General features: G+C 46.0%; 1 protein-coding gene across 5 annotated transcripts in view; it reads right to left on the reverse strand.

Moving 5' to 3' along the window:
- Window positions 1–22,025, reverse strand: part of etv1 (ETS variant transcription factor 1) — a 209,809-nt gene that overhangs the window by 147,421 nt on the left and 40,363 nt on the right. For 4 of the 5 annotated variants that reach the window (XM_072509143.1, XM_072509142.1, XM_072509146.1 and 1 more), the window contains one exon: window positions 1,394–1,523. In XM_072509143.1, coding sequence (XP_072365244.1) covers window positions 1,394–1,523 — 130 coding nt within the window. Of the gene's footprint in view, window positions 1–1,393; window positions 1,524–2,287; window positions 2,409–22,025 lie in introns of those variants that run through there. The other variant, XM_072509147.1, reaches the window with a different exon arrangement.

The following is a 22,025-nucleotide window of genomic DNA, read 5'->3' on the forward strand; positions in this document are numbered from 1 at the left end:
ATTCTACTTCGAATGAGCCCATCGCGCCAAACTTTCCCGCCATTTTTCAATGATGTTTGAGTCTGCTCACAACTTCCCTCATATAAATGGTGTAGTTAATAATGTTGAATAAGCAAATTGTAATAATACTGAATAATAATCTTTATTGTCACAAGTAGGCTTACATTAACACTGCAATGAAGTTACATTGAAAAGCCCCTAGTCGCCACATTCCGGCGCCTGTTCGTGTACACAGAGGGAGAATTCAGAATGTCCAATTCATCTAACAGCACTTCTTTCGGGACTTGGGGGAGGAAACCGGAGCACCAGGAGGAAACCCACGCAGACACGGGGAGAACGTGCAGACTCCGCACAGACAGTGACCCAAGCCAGGAATCGAACCTGGGACCCTGGCGCTGTAAAGCAACAGCGCTAACCACTGTGCTGCATAGCAGCTTGCGATGCCAGAGTTTATTTTCTTTCTTTGCCCCACTCTACCTCCATGTCTTTCTCTACTGCGAGATTAACGTTAAGGTATGACCGTTCCTTTTTAATTCGTGCCCAACAACCTTACAGTCTGATGCCATCAGCAAGGTGCGATCGCTGACCTACTGTTGATTTGCCTCAACTTTGACTGTCGAAAGTTTCGATTTTCTTTTTCTCTTCACAAAATAAATTTTCTTCTGATCAGTTTCTCATCGCCAGTTTTCTTTTTATCCTGTTGTATATCGTACTTGCAGAATAATAGAATGTTGTGCTGAAGCACATGGATTGAACGCAATAATCAACAGAGGCGTATTAGATTGATGTGTACTGTACAAAGGCTTGATCTAGATTGAGAGAAAGCCCGTGAAGTAGCCGGTCACGTCACGGACTATCATGTGACTAAATTCTTAAAAGTGACCATGCAATAACACCTTGCATATTTAACAGTTTGCCTGTAAGTAATTAAAAAGGCCTTACTGATGGATGGCAAACAAAAAAAAGACGATCATTTCAGGACAATCATTAAAACACCCCAACATCCACAGATGTAACACAAACACTACAGACCACCTTTGAATCAAATTAACCTGCTGGTTAGCCTAGAAATTGACATATTCTATGGTATGAAACTGGCAACATAAACCCGTACTATGCTTTCTAAAGTCAGATTATGATAGCACACAACACACTCCTATCAAGCCACCTGATAGCAGATGGAAGCAATAAAGACACTGGGATAAAAATGGAGAGTACACGGGTGCACCCTAAAGAAAATCTACATTTGAGTGCACAATAACAAAGAACAGTTTCTGCTGCTGCAAGCAGAGACATATATAAGGAAATATCTTAACTTTCAGGGAAAGGAAGTCACACATGACAGCCAGGAATACCAGTAGATTCACCAGAGATTGCTAATGGGCTATCTTACCTGACATTATACAGGCACTTTTCTCCATAACTGAACTTGAAAGGTTGCTCATGGCTGCAGGCAGTGCTCAGCTCAGAACAGGGACTCTGCGGCTCCTTCTTGATTTTTAAAGGGAGGCCATGAAAAACCACTGAAATGAGAGAAAAAACGACAGTGTGAAAAGGAGTGCCCCGTCAGAACTTAACATGTTTCAAAGAGATCCGAGAGAGAGATTTTTTCCCCCCTCCCATCATCCATTACCAGTCCTTTGATATTGGCCACTTCTAAGCTGGTGTTGCCAGTCATGGTTTGGTTTGGTTGGTCCCACTGCCAGTGTTTCAAATAGTGACTTAACTGGACATGGATATGCCGGTAATGATGTACAATTGAAAAATGGCTAAATATAGCTCATTCATTTGAGGCATCACACCAATGAATAACTGGGAAATCAAATGCTCACGATGACACAGTTTTAAACAGTTACTTTGCAAAGCAAAATAGTTCATTCCACTCAGATTTTATCTCTGTAGTAACAACGGCTGCCAAATGCTTCATTGCAAAATATTTAGAGTGCATTATTTCACTAGTCACGATGTTTTGATCATTATTGCACACCAAAGTATTTGTATTTGGAATTAATAACAGTCCAGTTAAACAGATGATTTAGCTTGAATGTGTCTCTTAACTTTGTTGGACTAAGAAACCACTCATACAAGTCTTCTCCGTTTATGTCATCTCACATGTGCAGTAATGTAACATAAAGAACTTAACTTAGGTCACAGAATCTGATATCATTTCTCATGTATGCAGATTTTAGTTACTACTATGTAATTTTACATAGAAAGGAAGTTGTTCACGATTACCAAAGATAGAGGTCATTGCTTTCACATTGAGAATAAAATGATGAACACTCACTACAGAAGCCAAAGGAACTATTCAGTTAAGATGTACAATGTCAAGATTTTGAGCAAGAGAGCATTGTTTAGCTGGTGGCAATACCCTTGCTCAGACAACTCATCAGTAAGGAGCCTGTTAAAATTTACAACAGTTCCCCCAAAATTCTAAAAATCTTGGATGAAATTAAGTGTGGGGAGAAGACCAGTTGTCTGGATTCAGAATAAGCATTATGCTAAAAGGTTTGAGGAAGCAATTTACTAATTTTGAGAGTTACTCTTATTTTTTCTACCGATCTCTCCATTGCCTCTGTGCTATCAGACTTCTTGTCCGACATCCAGGGGGAGCAACAATTTTATTCAGCTAATTAGGAATTTCAAAGCCATTGTCTACAGTATACATGGTAAGCTCTGTTCTCACCAGCAATTGTCTAAATCGCCTTTGCTACTGTCTTCGACTGAACCAGATTATTTGCAACCTCAATGTGCTGTTTGTCCACAGAATGTCTCCATTACAAAAACCCTCCTTTCCACCTTAATTCCATCGCTTGCCATCACCACCATCTCGGTAAAATCACTCGCCTTTACTCTAACGAGAGGAACATAGTCACCTTCATTCCCACCGCAATAACACAGACTGCATTCACCCCTATGTAAGTAATATCGCCTGCATTCACCCGTACCTCAGTAACATCTCCCGCATTCACCCCCTACCTCAGTAATATTGCCGCATTCACCCCCCTTCAGTAACATCTCCTACATTCACCCCTACCTCAGTAACTTCTCCCGCATTCACCCCTACCTCAGTAACATCCCCCACTTTCACCCCTACCTCAGTAACATCCCCCACATTCACTCCTACCTCAGTAACATCTCCCACATTCACTGCTACCTCAGTAACATCTCCTACCTCAGTAACATCTCCTGCATTCACCCCAACCTAATTTTGCCTGCATTCACCCCTACCTTGTACCATCCCCCGCATTCACCCCTAACTCAGTAACATCTCCTCCATTCACACCACCTCAGTAACATCTCCCGCATTCACCTCTTTCCTCAGTAACATCTCCCGCATTCACCCCTACCTCAGTAATATTCCCCTACTTTGACCCCTACCTCAGTAACATCTCCTGCATTCACCACTACCTCAGTAACATCCCCAACGTTCACCGCAACTCAGTAACATTTCCCACATTCACCCCTACCTCAGTAACATTTCCCTCTTTCACCCCAACCTAACTAATATTGCCTGCATTCACCCCTACGCCAGTAACATCTCCTGCATTCACCCCTACCTTAGTAACATCTCCTGCATTCACCCTACCTCAGTAACATCCCCTGCATTCACCCTACCTCAGTAGCATCTCCTGCAATCACCCCTACCTCAGTAACATCTCCTGCATTCACCCCTACCTCAGTAACATCTCCCGCATTCACCGCTACTCAGTAACATCTCCCTCTTTCACCCCTACCTCAGTAACATCTCCCGCATTCGCCCCTACCTCAATAACATCTCCTGCATTCACCTCTACCTCAGTAACATCTCCCGCATTCACCCATTTCCTCAGTAACATCTCCTGCATTCACCCCTACCTCAGTAACATCTCCCGCATTCACCCCTACCTCAGTAACATCTCCCGCATTCGCCCCCCCCTCAATAACATCTCCTGCATTCACCTCTACCTCAGTAACATCTCCTGCATTCACCCCTACCTCAATAACATCTCCTGCATTCACCTCTACCTCAGTAACATCTCCCGCATTCACCCATTTCCTCAGTAACATCTCCTGCATTCACCTCTACCTCAGTAACATCTCCCGCATTCACCCCTACCTCAATAACATCCCCTGCATTCACCCCTACCTCAGTAACATCTCCTGCATTTACCCCTACCTCAGTAACATCTCCCGCATTCACCCCTACCTCAGTAACATCTCCTGCATTCACCCCTACCTCAGTAACATCTCCCGCATTCGCCCCTACCTCAATAACATCTCCTGCATTCACCTCTACCTCAGTAACATCTCCTGCATTCACCCCTACCTCAATAACATCTCCTGCATTCACCTCTACCTCAGTAACATCTCCCGCATTCACCCATTTCCTCAGTAACATCTCCTGCATTCACCTCTACCTCAGTAACATCTCCCGCATTCACCCCTACCTCAATAACATCCCCTGCATTCACCCCTACCTCAGTAACATCTCCTGCATTTACCCCTACCTCAGTAACATCTCCCGCATTCACCCCTACCTCAGTAACATCTCCTGCATTCACCCCTACCTCAGTAACATCTCCCGCATTCGCCCCCCCCTCAATAACATCTCCTGCATTCACCTCTACCTCAGTAACATCTCCTGCATTCACCCCTACCTCAATAACATCTCCTGCATTCACCTCTACCTCAGTAACATCTCCCGCATTCACCCATTTCCTCAGTAACATCTCCTGCATTCACCTCTACCTCAGTAACATCTCCCGCATTCACCCCTACCTCAATAACATCCCCTGCATTCACCCCTACCTCAGTAACATCTCCTGCATTTACCCCTACCTCAGTAACATCTCCCGCATTCACCCCTACCTCAGTAACATCTCCTGCATTCACCCCTACCTCAGTAACATCTCCCGCATTCGCCCCTACCTCAATAACATCTCCTGCATTCACCTCTACCTCAGTAACATCTCCCGCCTTCACCCCTACCTCAGTAATATTCCCCCACTTTGACCCCCGCCTCAGCACACTCACTCCCTTAACCATAACTTGGCAGCACTGCCATCTTCATTCTCACCACAGAAATACCTCCTGCATTTGTTCCTACTTCAGTAACATCGTCCATTTTCACCCTACATCAGTAATCTTGCCCACTTTCACACCCACCTTTGGAACATTGTCACACTTCACCCTGAACAGTTACATCGCCCACTTTCACCCTTATTTCAATACAATTACCCACTTCACCCTAAATCAGTAAAAGTACCCACTTTCAGCACCACATTAGTAACATTGTCCATCTTCACACCCACATCTGTAACATCGCCCATCTTTACCCCCACATTAGTAACATCGCCATCTTCACCCCCATTTCATAACATTGCCGATCTTCACTCCCACCAGTTACACTGCCCATCTTCATCCCAACCCCAGTTACATCATCAGCTTTCACCCGACGTCAGTAACATCACCCATCTTCAGCCTGACTGAGTATGACCCACCTTCATTCCCACCTCAGTAATATCACCCACCTTCAACGCTACCTGATAACACTGAACTTTCTCTTTATGCCAGTTTAACCTCCAGATTCAATTACTCCAAAGCTCTCCTGTCAATCCTCCTATTCTCAACCTTCTGTAGAGCTCATCCAAAACTCTACTGTCCCTACCTGTCCCACATCAAATTGCACTCACTCATCACCCTATCCTCGACTGTCCTACATTGGTCTCAAATCCTTTGCCAAATTTAAAATTTCCACCTTTGATTTAAATTCCTTCACACGTCACCCTTTCTATCTCTGAAACCTCTTCCAGCCCTACAACTCTCCCACTGCTCCTCCCCCCTCCTTCCAAACTCTCCATTCCTTAGACATCATGCACATCCCTCCAACTTTACGTTCCATCATTGGCAGACACACCTTCATCCCAACTTGGCTCCATGCTCTGGAATTGTCTCCCTAAATCTGTCTGCCTCCCCATTTCTCCCCTCTTGTCCTTTAAGATCCATGTCAAGCCCATATCTTTGACCAAACTTTTAATAATTCCTTCCAGTAACTCCTTCTTCGCTCTGCACCGTCCCGTCCCCCTTTTAAACCTCAGTTAAGTATCTTGGGATTTTATTTTACACAAGAGGCACTAAGTAAAAGCACAGTTGTTGTTACCTTCTTTCATCACATGTATGTCAATATATTCAGTTACAAAAGCTCAGAACTCAGTGGGGCATTTCAGTAACACCATTTAACAATGAAAGCACAGTATGACTTAGAGCTGCAGAGACTGCATGACAGGTAGATAAATAGTCTAATCACTGGCAGTCTTCCCCAGTGATACAAGAGCTACTGGATACTGTACATAAGAAAAACAAAAGCAAACATGTTTGTTGCACCATCCTTTATGGGTTAAAGTAACTGCCTTCTCGGAGGTTACATTAACGTAGTACAGTACTAACAGGCATCACTAACATGCACAAGCACACATGAATGCGGCACATTAATTTATGCAGCTTACTTCACCTTCCCACATGTACTCAGTGCATGTAAGAGGCTGTTAAGTACCAAATTATTCCTGATCAAATCACAATCATCTGGAGTCACGATCAACACTAATTAAATTACACTCGCTGAACGCTGCTAGACTACAACTGTCTGTGCTGCTTTGCAGGTTTCACCCTGCCTGTTTCTCCTGGGACCCACACTATGGCTTGGTTGCTATTTACAGTAAGTCAAAGAATGAGTGTCAAATTGGAACTTGGAACTCTGTTTTTCACCACCCAGGAACCCCCCCCCCCCCCGCACCCAGGTCCCAACACATTGTCCTCCCCTAGATACACCACTCAGATTGAGTTTCAGCAGCAACAACAAGCATTTATATAGCACCTTTAACCTACTATCAGGAGTGGATGTTCCTTGTGTTATGAACAGCACAGTCACCCACAAAGAATGAATTGATCGAATTAGACACATGCAACAGCATTCACATCCAAATACAGGCCAACTTGCACGTCAGCCTATATTTCAGAGCTCATAGAGTCAGAGGAAAATTATCTCATCAGCAAGTGGTCCTATTCAGGTCAGACTCTCGAGGTGGTTACAATTCCACTATTTCTCACGAAAGAGCTGAATATTATAAATTACAGGCGGGTTTTAATTAAATGGGAACAAAGTCCCATAGCAAGCGCGTTTAACCACGTGTTTCCCAGTTCTCACAGCGCTGAGAAACAACCCGCTGTTTAATGAGCCACCGGTTAGATCGGGAGCCTCGGCGGGGAACACGCAGCCGAGGCTACACATAGCCCCGTTTTCTGCACTGAGGAGCTCCACTCGCGACCGCCACCCCTCCACCAAGCCCCAACTCACCCCCCACCCCCAACAGTCGCGTAAGGCACCCGCGGCCCAATCGCGGCCGTGCGGTAGTCTGGTAGTTGTAGTGATCTTTACTGGGTATGTACAGAAGGGACTGATGGGCAATGGAAAGACCACTAGGGGGCAGCACTGGCATGTATAAAAGGGGAAGCAAGCAGCCCCCTGGCCTCTTTGGCTGATTAGACTGTGAGGAGAACAGAGGCAAAGATTTAGCTCAGGGCTGCTAGCGTGGTCAGGCCGAGTTGTAGTGTATAGAAAAGTTGTAACCTTTCTACTAGTGCAGTTCTTAAAGTAAGAACTCACGCAGTTATTTAAGTTGTATTGCTCAATAAACCTTCTGTACAACTTCTGGACGACTTCAAGCCTTCTTCCAAAGCCTCTACTGTAACGGAGTTGAGTAGCACAGATTACCTGCCTTACAGGTAACAAAACAGTAGTGCCCCTTCCAGTGCCACCTCGCCACATAAGCACTGGCAGGCTGACAGTGGCACTGCGAGAGTGCCAGGCTGGCACGGCCAAGGTGCAAAGTTGGTATTTTTTACAGTGATTGTCATGGTGCAGCTTTTGGGGGGGGGGGGGGGGGGGGGGGACCCCGATATAGTGAGTTGGGGCTTGGGAAGGTTCGCGGTCACTTTGGGGGCTTGAGAGATCTAGACGACATTTAAAAATGGCGACCCGATCTCTCCCTGCACGAAGGAGTTTTGGCGAGCGGGGCTCCTCAGTGCAGGAAATGGGAATAAGTGCGGCCTTGGTCACGGGTTCCCTGCTGTCGACCTGTATCTAACCAAAGTCACGTTAGATAGCATTGTGTTTCTCGACACTGCGAGCACCAGGAAACACGCGGCTAAATGGCACACTATGGGACATAGTTCCCATTTTGTTAAATAACGCCCAATATACTACTATCTTTGGAAATATTGGGTAAAGCTTATAATGGGATGTTTAGTTTGGCTATTCTTTTGATACCAAGTGGAGAAATCAGGGGCCTCTGACAACAACTCTCAGTGAACAAGTTGACACATGGATTCCACATGTGTGCTAGTTCATTAAGAATTTGCCCATTAATGCCATCAAAAAGACCATGAGCCTCCTGGTCTGAAATGCAGGAAACAATCAAGATCATTGGTCTACATTCCGCGCTATCAATCAATGTACAAGGAATTATGCAAGTATATTGAGAAAGTCAAATAGAAAACATCAAGATGATAAAAAGCAAAAAAAATTGTGACAATTCCATTGACAGTGTCTCTTTAAAAGGAGGGAAATATTAGTTTGTTACAAGTCAGCCATTACCCGTGCTGTATGCACGGCACAGGTCAAATATTTGACTAGTATTCCATCTGCTACAATTTCCGCACATGAACTAATGGATCAACTGAAATGTATAGGCTTTGTACACAAAAAATAACTCTAGGCTTGCAGCAATTGCTACATGAATGGGACTCCTCTATTGTGCCTTTTACATGAGAACTAAGACTGCAAATAAATGTTGCGCGCACATTGTAAACTTGTATGATCTTCATTGACCTATAGATTTTGTCACAGTTTAGAAGAAAACAATCACTACCTATCCATATTTTTTTTTAAATTAGTCAAACAGTCGTTTCTGTTTGCATATTTGCAGCTGTGTCCATTTTTATTACACCAGAGAGTCATCAAGGAGCCAGTAACATAATTTATGATCTGGGAGATTCAGCAAAGTTAGTTTTTCTTGCATTACTGATGGCAGGATTCACGAAACCTGTCCACATATAGAAATATTTATTGCCTTTTCGCTCACACACTTTCCAAGTCTTTATTTTGTGTTTGTTCTTATTTATAATGGTTTACCGCGAGGGAGTATCAGACATTTTGTAAACATTCCTTCACACTCTTGGCTTAGGTTTCAAGATAATGCCGTTGTATCTTCAAACTGTGCTACTGCTGACGCAACGTACAATAGTTTGCATTCAAAGAAGAAAATTGTAGATTCTGTTCATTTGCATGGTGGTGACATCCAATAAAATTTTCCCACTGCTTCAAATAAAAGCAAATAACAATCTATTTCCAGCCGATTGGGATATAAAATATGTTCAAAACAATGCCATGGAAAGGATTAGGGCTTTGTGTTTATTTAAATGTTTAGTAAAGGAAACATGAGTTCAAAAGCGTGAATTGTCACAAAAGATACATGTTTGGACTGGCTGATGGAAAGTCAAGATGAAATCAGTTCTGGAAAAATATCCAGATTGCAGTCACCCTTTACACGCCTTTGGGACAAAATAAAGGGTGGGATTTACCGACTACCCCGCCATGTGTTTTTCAGTGGTGGAGACAGGCAGCCAGCGGGATCTACCAACCCCGTCTTCGTCAACAGGATTTCCCAGTGACAGCAGCCCTCGTCGTCGGGAAACCCATACGCTGGCGTGGGACCGGAATTTCCCGCTGGCGTGAACAGCTAGTAAATCCCAACCAAAGTCTACTATATGCAACATTGTCAGCCTCATGAAAAGTCCAGACATGTATTCTTCATGACAACTGCTAAGTCACTATTTAAAATTTGTATCTCCCTTATAAGAGCTTAAAATAGATGTTAGTGAACCACCTCAGCCCTTGTCAAATTGTTATAGAGCATAGAACATTACAGCGCAGTGAAATGAAATGAAAATTGAAGATCGCTATTGTCACAAGTAGACTTCAAATGAAGTTACTGTGAAAAGCCCCTAGTCGCCACATTCCGGCGCCTGTTCGGGGAGGCTGTTACGGGAATTGAACCGTGCTGCTGGCCTGCCTTGGTCTGCTTTCAAAGCCAGCGATTTAGCCCTGTGCTAAACAGCCCACAGTACAGTACAGGCCCTTCGGCCCTCGATGTTGAGCCGACCTGTGAAACCACTCTAAAGCCCATCTACACTATTCCCTTATCGTCCATATGTCTATCCAATGACCATTTGAATGCCTTTAGTGTTGGCAGGTCCACTACTGTTGCAGGCAGGGCATTCCACGCCCTTACTACTCTCTGAGTAAAGAACCTACCTCTGACATCTGTCTTATATCTATCTCCCCTCAATTTAAAACTATGTCCCCTCGTGCTAGACATCACCATCCGAGGAAAAAGGCTCTCACTGTCCACCCTATCCAATCCTCTGATCATCTTGTATGCCTCAATTAAGTCACCTCTTAACCTTCTTCTCTCTAACGAAAACAGCCTCAAGTCCCTCAGCCTTTCCTCATAAGATCTTCCCTCCATACCAGGCAACATTCTGGTACATCTCCTCTGCACCCTTTCCAATGCTTCCACATCCTTCCTATAATGCGGCGACCAGAATTGCACGCAATACTCCAAATGCAGCCGCACCAGAGTTTTGTACAGCTGCAACATGACCTCATGGCTCCGAAACTCAATCCCTCTACCAATAAAATGGCTCTCTGAACATTGTAGAAGAAGGAATAACGCTGAAATAGTTAGAACCTCCATCACATTGGGCAGCATGGTAGCACATTGGTTAGCACAGCCCCAGGATCCCAGGTTCGATTCCTGGCTTGAGTCACTGTCTGTGTGGAGTCTGCACATTCTCCCTGTGTCTGCGTGAGTTTCCTCTGGGTTCTCCGGTTTCCTCCCACAGTCTAAAGATGTGCAGGTTAGGTGGATTGGCCATGCTAAATTGCCCTTAGTGTCCAGAATGTTTGGGTGGGGTTACTGGGTTACGGGGATAGGGTGGGGGGTGCTCCTTCCAAGGGCCGATGCAGACTCGATGGGCCAAATGGCCTCCTTCTGCACTGTAAATTCTATGATTCAACATTGGGTGCAATCAATCTGCTGCATTTAATCATCACTCTGACATACTCGCACATTTTTGTTCATTTGCTTCTAACAAACTATAATTTCAATGTGACAAGCTTATGAAAACTGCTCAGTAAAACTTTGCCACTACTTTCACCTTATACATGACATTTTAGAACACAAGTTTGAAATATCTAGAACAAGGCTGCCATGTTATTGGGCATTGGATTGTTTTTGTAAGCCATGGGGATAGGATTTCCAATGGATGGAATATGGGTGCAGGAGTAAGAGATGGAGCTTGAGATCATTTTCATTGTTCGTCACTGAACAAGCAATCTTCAGGCCTGCCTTGTAGGCCAGGAATGATGTGGAATGTGCCAGAACATTGGGTGGAACTTTATCTAACAGACCAACACGCAAAAGGGAGGGTGGTAGTGGGTTAGAAACCCATTTATTTTGTCAGGGAGCTTTGCTTTGGCTCTTTAACTTCGCCACTGTGTCAGCAGCCCACGTCCGGATTTTACACCCAATCAAAAAGGGTGGGAGGGATGTCTTGCCAACTGTCAGAGAAAGGAATTCTAGCTTGAGGGACCCCAGCAGGGCTCAGAATGGCTGAACTGTCCATTTATTGCCAAGCCTTCAGCAATCACAGGGTTGGATAGGAGCCCGGAGAAGGCTGCTCACACCCCTGCCCCAACAACACCCTCTCTGGTCTCACTCTTCCCCTACAAATTTATGAAGAACATAGATAGGGTAGATAGGAAGAAACTTTTCCCTTTAGTTGAGGGGACAATAACCAGGGAGCATAGATGTAAGGTAAGGGGCAGGACATTCAGAGGAGATGTGAGGTAAAGCTTTTTCACCCAGAGGTTGGTGGAATCTGGAACTCACTACCTGAAAGGGTGGTAGAGGCGGGAACCCTCACAACATTTAAGAAGCATTTAGATGGGCAGTTAAAACATAAAGCCATAGGCTACAGATCACGCGCTGGAAAATGGGATTGGAATAGATAGGTGCTTGATGACTGGTACTGACAAGATGGGCTGAATGGCCTCTTTCAGTGCTGTAAAAGTCTATGACTCTATGGAAGTTCTCTTGTAGGAGATGAAGGACTGCAGTGAGGTGATATTTACCAAGGAAGGGAGGGAGAAGCTGGTCTCTCAGTCTAAGCAGATGTAGATGGAAGTGGCCAAGGAAGGAAGCAATAGGGCCTAGGACCTCAGGAGGATGGCCAAAGTGTGAAGCATAACACTTTCAGGTGCCAACATTCTCCTGCACTCCTCAGAACACATTTGCATCTCCACTCATTCCTCTCTTCAGGCAACTCCTCAAATCCCAATCTGTACAGCCAACGCTCACACTCAACCTCATCTTTATGCCACATTACACCCACACCTGACAGTGATCCTCCACAAATATAATCCTTCCCTCCTCACTGCACATTCTATTTCTCCCACTTGCAACCCTCTGATTTATCTTCTTGCAAGAGAAGAGAGCATTCAACCCCAGGGGGATGTCAAAGAACCAGGGTGGGTGGTTCTCCAGTGAGAGCCATCTTGATGGCCACTGGCAATGCAAGCCGAGCTGGCCCAATGGGAAGGAGGTCTTGTTCCAAGCGGTTGAGACCCCTGAGACACTAGTGCTCATGCAGATCAAGAGAGCTTATGTTTTGCCTGTAGACCCTGTGCTGGGAGTCTTACCTCTTTCAGGCTGATCTCTATGTCCATCCTCTCTGTCCTGTGGAGCACCATATTGCTCAGGAGAAGGACGTATGCGCTGATGTCGTTGCTCCTGCTGCTGTTGCTGGTGCTGCTTCCCTTGTTCCTCATCAGAGGAGCAAGGTATAGCTGCATAAACTGCTCCCATGCCATGGTGAAGGTTGGCAGCAGGGATGTGCAGTTCAAGGTGAGTGAAGTACATGACAGGTAAAGATGCCCATTGGTTTGCGGGCCAATTTGGGCTTCCGGCAGCAGGGTAAGGCCCTTAACTAGGTATGAATTGCCTACCGAGGGGTTCAATTGGCAGAGGCAGGAAGGCAGTCCATGAGCTTTCCCATCCCAGGCTTAACCGAGCTAGTGTCCCCATTTGACATCCTGCCAACCAATTAAATGTTCCCCACCTCCAAACGCTGGGGAGGGCATTAAATTCCTCCCCTTACTGCCACCAACAATTGGGTAGGAATTGATCACTCATTTTCTTACACCTCCATCCTCTACTCTTTTCCTGCCGCTGTTATCTGACTTGCTAAAAATGGAAAACAAACCTTTGCCCAGAGATTGCACAATGCACTGGGTGGGCACTATGCCCTTTCACCTTTTTGGCCTAGATTTCATTCCAACCCAAACGGAAGGGATTTATAGGCAGCTAGAGTCCTAAGTAAGCTGATTTTCCGCATTCACAAATCAATTGTGTGGGATGAACATGAATGATAAATTGTGTATGAGATACTGCGGCACAGCGGCACAGTGGTTAGCACTGCTGCTTCACAGCACCAGGGACACGGGTTCAACTCCACCCTTGGGTAACTATCTGTGTGGAGTTTGCACATTCTCCCAGTGTCTGTGTGGATTTCCTCCGGGTGTTCCTGTTTCCTTCCACAGTCCAAAAATGTGCAGGTTAGATGGACTGGCCATGCTAAATTTCCCCTTAGTGTCCAAACGTTAGGTGGGGTTAAAGGGTTACGGGGATAGGGCGTGGAAGTGGGCTGCTCTTTCAGAGGGCCGGTGCAGATTTGATGGGCCAAACGGCCTCCTTCTGTACTGTAGGAATTCTATAATAAACAGATGTGCAGAACTCTGCTTCAACCTTCATCCAAATCCAAGATAAGCATTACATATATGTGTGTTTTTCTCTTATTCTGACTGGCTCATCAGCTAGGAAGTGGACCTGAGTCTGGGCCTTGACAGACATGACAGTGTAGGTCAATGGATGTGGACTGCAAAGTAGTAGAAATAGCCTCCCAAGTGAGAGATCACTTCCAAAGCAAGGACAGTACACTCAGATCAAGTCCTGCGAACAAAAGACATTTATGAAGCATTTCTTGCCTGTCAGTTGCTCAACCCCCTCAGCTTTTGCTGTCCTCACACCTTGCTTTCCCTGGTGATTTTTCGGAAGCCTGGGAACCCATGCACACAAGGTTCAAATTCAGGGTTAAAACAGCAGATAATGAGCAGTTTTCATATTTAGCCCTCAGGTTAAAGACAGTAAAGACAGTAAACGATGTGTTCCTGACATGTTGGCAATTTCAGCTCTTTTAACCTGCTACCCATTCACACATCTACTTTGTTGGGTTAAAATTTCCCCAAGGTTTTCATTCTGTATTGCTCTCAATGTGGATAAACCATAAGTGCTGGATAGGAGGTAGAATAGGTTCACACCGACTGAATAGGAATGTTCTTCTGTGTTAGTACAGTACAGAGGGAACTTTGCACTGCATTTGATTAAACACTATATCCACTGAGCTCTTGATCCCAATTGGCACATCAGAAGCAGAAAAAAAACAAATGATTTGTTCTTCAACACACAACACATGTCATTTTAAGGAAATATTGTTTTTAAAAATAAATTTAGAGTACCCAATTATTTTTTTCAATTAAGGGGCAATTTAGCATGACCAATCCACCTACCCTGCACATGTTTGGGTTGTGGGGGCGAAACCCACGCAAACACAGGCAGAATGTACAAACTCCACATGGACAGTGACCCAGAGACGGGATCAAACCTGGGACCTCAGCACTGTGAGGCAGCAGTGCTACCCACTGCGCCACCGTGCTGTCCGTTTTAAGGAAATATAACAGGAAAAAAAAAATCAGGAAACAAAAATCCTTTTAACAATACAGGGGTATATGAAATGTACATGAAGGGCCAAAATTTCCGGTATCCGGATCATTGAAACCGGGCAGCAAGGTGGCACAGTGCTTAGCACTGCTTTCTCATAGCGCCTGGGACCTGGGTTCAATTCTGGCCTTGGGTGTCTCTGTGTGGAGTTTGCACTTTCTCCCCGTATCTGTGTGGGTTTCCTCCCAGTCCAAAGATGTGCAGGTTAGGTGGGGTTACGGGGATGGGGCAGGGGAATGGGCCTATTTGAAGATAATTACTTATTAGTATGATGAGAAGAATTTTAAGTGCCATGGGGAGTTGCGTTCAGGGAGGAGGAAGGGTTAAAGGCCTGAAAAGTGACATTGGATCAGGAAGGGATCTGCTTCCGGGTTTAACCCGAGCAGGTTGGCACTTGTGCATCCGCTATTGGGGAAGTAGTAACTACTACAACTATCTCATGATTTAACCCAGAATTCTGGCTTTAACAGCCAGCACCTGGCTTCCCTGAGCTGTATGGAACTTGTCAGGGTCAACAGGCAAGTGCAGAATGCGGTGTGGTTTTTCACTGAAATGAACAGGCTGGGAAGCCTTCAAACAGTGAAACTGGACCGCAAACCTACTTATCATTTCCCCCACATTCTCATCTATATAATTTATAAACACCACGAATAACAAGGGAAGTAGCACTGATCCTTGTGAAAAGCCACTGGACATGAGCCTCCAGTCAAACAAACAGCCTTCTACCACCACCCTCTGTCTCCTACCACCAAACCAGTTTTGGGTCCAACTTGCCACAATACCCTGGATCTCATGTGCTTTCAACTTCTTTATCAATCTCCCATCTGGGACTTTGCTGAAATCCATGTAAACTACATGAAGTACATTGCCACACACTTGATCACATCCTTGAAAAATTCAATCAATTCATTAGACATGGCCTGCCTCTGAAAAAGCCATGTTGACTGTCAAACACTGTCTCTCCAAGTGGAAATTCTCTCCTTCAGAATGTTCTCTAATAGTTTCCCTACCACGGACGTGAGACTCACTGCTCTGTAATTCCCTGGTTTATCTCTACTACCCTTTTTGAAAAGTGGAACCACGGTAGCCGTCCTCCAGTCTTCTGGTACCTCCCATGTGGCCAGAGAGGAATTAAAAATTTGGGTCAGAGCCCCTCTAATTTCTGCCCTTACCTCCAACAGCAGCCTGGGATACAATTCATCCGGACCAGGAATATTTCATCTTGGCGGAACCAATATTGGGAAATGATGCAGTGACTAAATTTTGATCCAAAATGTCTGAAGACGATGACATAATGCACAGCCAAACAGGTTTCTTGGAAACAAAATTCTAGTGGAACAGTGCAAAAGGTCAAGACTTGTTATCTGCTGACCAAGATTACCTGACATCTGTGTGTGCATGTTTTTACTCTTCCAAAGGCTATGCGCATCATGTTAGCTCAGACAAATCAATAGATAGAAGAAAGGAAAGCAAACACAAGTGGTCTGAGGTTCAGGATACAACAACAACACCAGTCCTTAAGGAGTCACCAGAAAAAACATTTCACAAAATCTGAAAGGAAAAATTGAAAGGAATATATATTCTCATATAAAGATCTGCAGGTACCTTGATTTTAAAGTGTTCATCCAAACAAAGACAGCTCGACCAGGGGAAAAAATCCATTGTTACCCAGTCAGTCAATAGACTTCCAAACATGGACTTAATATATGAATTCTAGGAAGATAGCAGCCAATGTGTCAAAGTGCTATAAATGACCTTTGTATTCTTAAATGGGGGGGGAGACAAAAGTCAATTGGAATTGCGCCTCTTGTTTGCAATCCAGTGACTTTATTCTGAAAAGTATATGCATGTGGACACAGAAATAGAAGGACAGGATGAGGTTCGGCTGTGATAATCCACCATGGACCCATTGGGCACGATTCTCCGCTCCAGCGCGGGTTTGGAGAATCGCCTGGCGCGCCAATTTTCCCCGCGACGCCAGTCCGACGCCCTCCCGCGTTGCACCCAAGCAGCGGGAACGGCCCCATCGAGTTCTGTGCGGCGCAGGGCAGAGAATCGCCCGGGACACCCAAAATAGTGATTCTCATTTACACCCGCTATTCTCCGGCCCGGATGGGCGGAGCGACCTGCCCAAAGCGACGGCTTCCCGCCGGCGCCATCCACATCTGGTCGCTGCCGGCGGGAACTCTGGGGGGCTGGCCTGCGAGCAGGCGAGGGGGGTTCTTTCACCGGGGTTGCACTCAAAAGGGGTCTGGCCCGCAATCGGTGCACACTGATCGGCGGGCCAGCCTCTCTGAAGGAGGACCTCCTTTCCTCCGCCGCCCCGCAAGATCTTTCCGACATCTTCCTGTGGGGCGGCCTCGGGGAGGACGGCAACCACGCATGCGCGAGTGACGCCAGTTAGGCGGCGGATGACGCGGCGCCGCTTTTATGCGGCGCCAATGCCCGGCGCGCCCTGACAACGCTGCTTTAGCGACACACCCCCCCGAGTTTCTCGCGGCCCCAATCCTAGCCCATTTTCGGGCCCTGAATCGCTCGCGATTGGGGCCGTTTCGCGCCGTCGTGAACCTCGACGGCATTCACGACGGCGTGGGCACTTGGTCGCGGGAGTGGAAAAGTGCCCAGCATGTTTAAGGTAGGCAATAAAACCGGAAGGCAGAAAGGGGAAAATAATTACATATTCCTCTTTGTTGTTTGTCTTTCTAATTCAGGATCATCAGATACAGCTGCCAGTTCGGAGCATTCTAAAATAAAGTCTGATTTTAGGGCTAGCTTAGGAAATGTTGGAATGGGGATGGAAGAAGCCTGCACTTCACTGTATAGCTTAAATATTTGCATTTTTAACTATGATTTTACAATTTTTTAGAATTAGTTAGATTTAGACTGCGACTGGAATTTAGAAGGATGCAGGGGATCTTACAGAAACATATAAAATTATGAAGGAAATAGATGTGGGCAGGTTGTTTCCACTGGCGGGTGAAAGCAGAACTAGGGGCCACAGCCTCAAAATAAGGGGAATAGATTTAGGACTGAGTTTCGGAGGAACTTCTGCACCCAAAGGGTTGTGAATCTATGGAATTCCCTGCCCAGTGAAGCGGTTGAGGCTCCTTCATTAAATGTTTTCAAGGTAAAGATGGATAGTTTTTTGAAGAATAAAGGAATAAAGGGTTATGGTGTCCGGAAAATGGAGCTGAGTCCACAAAAGATCAGCCATGATCCCATTGAATGGCGGAGCAGGCTCGAAGGGCCAGATGGCCTACTCCTGCTCCTTGTTCTTATCTTATTGGACAATTTTTCGGAAAATCTCTGGCTGGGATTTTCCAGCGGATCATTTGATGCCACCAAAGACAACCCCCACCCGTCCCCCGCAGCAGGTGCCTCGGCAGCGCGGTTGGCAAGCAACACAAATGGCCACTGGATTTGGCGGACCGAAAGATCCCACCGACAGCCAATGGTGAGCAGTCCCGCCGGCAGAAATACCAGCGCGGGGACTGGAAAATCCTGGCCTCCAGGAATCCAGGTGTTAATCTCGAGTGGTTCTTTTCAGTTCCACTTTCAAAAGTATTTAGATGAATGAGTTTGTGGTCATGGTTAGCAAGCATTGAAACATAAAAAAGAGGTACCAACACCATGACCGAAAAACAAAAGGAAAAGGAATGGAAAGTGAATGGGAGAATGAAAACAAAACCCCCTGGGCGCGATTTAACGGAAATGAACCAAGAGTCCCTTGTCGCGCACGTTTAGCTGGATGTTTCCCGGAGCAGGCAGTGTTGAGAACGACCCCACTATTAAACGGGACTCCGCTTCATTTCCAGGCCTCGGCGAGCAATGCCCCGTCGAGGATGCACAGTTCCATCTCCCACACTAACGAGCTCCGTCGCCAGTGCAGGAAGAAATTAAAATGGTGCCCCATCTCTAGCCCCCACCGCAGCCTCCAGAGCCCCCCCCCCCCCCCAAATTTCCCAACTCACCAATAAGGGGCTCATCGAGCCCCTTATACCCAACCCTATCTCATAAGGGCACTGCCGGGCCTGATCCCAGGGTGGGCATGCTACCACCTGGGCACCTTGGCACTGCCAATCTGGCACCCTATCAGCCTGGCAGTGCCAAAGTGCCCAGGTGGCATCAGTGTGCCAGGGTACCACCCTGCCCAGAGCCCGACCACCCAGGGGCCCCCGATCGCCAGACAGTTTCCATAGTTTGTGCTAATTTCTCTGCGCACAATCCTATACAAGTAGTAAAAATACCTCCCGGTCCCAATATCATCATCTACATTTCCCAATTTATTCTACAACTAATTGCTTCTTGGCAGTGAATTCACAGTAAAATAGTGGAACATAGGTTTGCAGTCATGATCCCATAAACCTAGCAGAAGGGGAGGATTTTTCAATCCATGAGACTTTTCAGTGCAAAGAGTCACACTTCTTGGCATATTGATCCAGATAAGTAGTAGCTTGGCTTCCTTGAACATTTTCTTATTCAAAACAGAATAAGAAACAGCAATTTAAAAAATGATGAAGTAAATGTAGTCTGGAAGGAGGCCAAGAGCACGTCACCCATTTGTGACAGCCTCTCGCGACAAGCCCGGGAATGCTGTAGATCTGTCCTTGTATGCTGCTGCAAGGAACTGATGAATGGCGTGGGGAGGTGAATAAAAAGAACTAAATAAAATAATCTTTCGAAACCCCTCAACAGTGCCATTGTTAGTCAGGAATTCAAGATATAATATAATCTAGTTCTACTGAAGACACAAAAACCAAAGTGGGTTTGAACCAGGTTTGCATCATGTTAGGCCAGCTCTACCATGGAGATAATGCTGAGAGCAAAGGCTGAGTACAAGTTAAGTTAAATCAGGAGTCAGCTAAAGATCTGCTTACACTGGATCAGGTTCACAGATAGCTCTAAGTGCAGTGCAATGGCATTTATTGATCAATGAAGAATCATTTCCTTTATAACCCAAAGACCAATAATGCAGATTTATAAAAATAGGAATATTATATTCCACTCACTAACAACAGCTACAGCAAAGAATCAAAAGGGATACACCAAAAATAGAACATTCATGAACCGGGCAGAATTTAATTCACAATTTCAGTCCACTGCAGAATGAGTAGTAGTAGTCAGTGACTACTATCTTTCAGTATTTTATTTAACTAATAGACATAGGCCAGGATGTTCTGGTCCCACCCATGGTGGGAACTGTGGCAGGCAGCACGGAAATTTTGACAGACAAGCCAACGGTCCATTGACTTTGGGTGGCAATTGTGGTCATAGTTAAACTTTGCATGAGGTAAATATGCAAAAAACATAATTGTACAATTTGTTTTCTTGATTCACGGGATGTGGATGTTGCTGGCCAAGCCAACATATATTATCCAACACCAGCTGCCCTTGTGTAGGTGATGGTGAGCTGCATTCTTGAACTGCTGCAATCCATGGGCAAGATTCAGCAGCCTTGTTGCGTCCGACTTGGTGCTAGGCTGGCAGTGCCAAGGTGCCCAGATGGCATCAGGGGTGCCAGGGTACCACCCTGCCCAGAGCCTGACCACCCCCAATCGCCTGGGAGACCCAGGCTATGCCTGGTCCATGTTTATGGAAATCAGTGCAAAACGGCACCCACTCGGGGTCTCCGAAGCAAGGCTGTTAGGTCCTGGGCGATGGGGAGATGGACCTCAATGGGCAGGATCCAGATCGAGATGCCTCGCGCGATCCCATTAGGGCAAGCAGTGGCACAGTGGTATTGTGACTGGAATAGGAATCCAGAGACAAGCTCTGGGTTCAAATCCTCTCACTGCAGATGGTAACATTTCAATTAAAAAAAATATGGAATTAAAAGTCATAAAACCATTGCCAATTGTCATAAAAACCCATCAAATTCACTAATGCCCTTTAGGGAAGGCGATCTGTCGTCCTTACCTGGTCTGGCCTACTTGTGACTCCAGATCCACAGCAATGTGGTTGACTCATGAATGCCCTCAGGATGGGCAATAAATGCTGGCCCAGCCAGCAATGGCCACATCCCATGAGCAAATAAAAAGAAAATCTCACGAGAGGCCCGCAATGTCTCACAAGGTTCAATGGAATCTTGAGAGACAGCGCAATCTGGATCTCGCCCTTACTGGACGTGATCCAGATCAGCATATTTAAATGAGCTGTATGGTTCATTTAAACATACGTTCGCCGGATTTTCCCGGCGTCCCGGACTCACAGGCTGCACCCGGGAGACCTCGCCAGGACAGTGTTTAGTATTGGTCCACACAAATGCAGACCAGCTGTAACAGCACCTCGGTTGGGGAGGGGGGGGGGGGTTCCCAGGCCATTGTACACCCCCAGGCTGTCGGGGATGGGCAGGGTGATACCCTGGCATTCCAATTGTCACCTTGGCACTGCCAGCCTGATACCCTGGCAGTGCCACCCTGACACTGCCAAGGTGCCTGGGTGGCACAATCTAGGTGCCAGGCACGCTGCCAATGTGCCATGCTGTCAGTGCCAGGGTGGGTACCCAGGTGCCAGATTGGCACTTCCGAGGATCAGGCCTTCCAATGCGTTTGCTGCCCTTGTCCTCCAGAATGGTAGATGTTGCAGGTTTGGAAGGTGCAGGCGAAGGAGACCTGGTGAGATACTGTGATGCATCTTGATGGTGCAAATTGCTGAGGTGAAGGGAGGGAGTGTTGAAGGTGGTTGATGGGTTGCCAGTCAAGCAGACTGATTTATCCTGGATGGTGTCAAGCTTCCCGAGTGTTACTGCAGCTGCACTCATCCAGGCAAGTGGAGAATATTCCATCATATTCCGGACTTCTGCTTTGGTGGGCAGCTTTTGGGGAGTCAGGGTGTGTGTTACTCACTGTAGAATTCATAGCCTCTGAACTGCTCTTGTAGTCACAATATTTATATGGCTGGTCCAGTTCAGTTTCTGGTCAATGGTAACCACCAGAATGTTGGCACTGGGGGAATTCAGCAATGGTAATCCTATTGACTGTCAAGTGAAAATGGTTCGATTCTCTTTTTGGAGATGTTGGAGATGGTCATTATCTGGTACTTGTGTAATGTGAATATTACTTGCCACTTATCAGTTCAGGCCTGAAT

This window comes from Scyliorhinus torazame, chromosome 6 (genome assembly GCF_047496885.1).
Source record: "Scyliorhinus torazame isolate Kashiwa2021f chromosome 6, sScyTor2.1, whole genome shotgun sequence".
In the NCBI taxonomy this organism is placed as follows: Eukaryota; Metazoa; Chordata; class Chondrichthyes; order Carcharhiniformes; family Scyliorhinidae; genus Scyliorhinus; species Scyliorhinus torazame.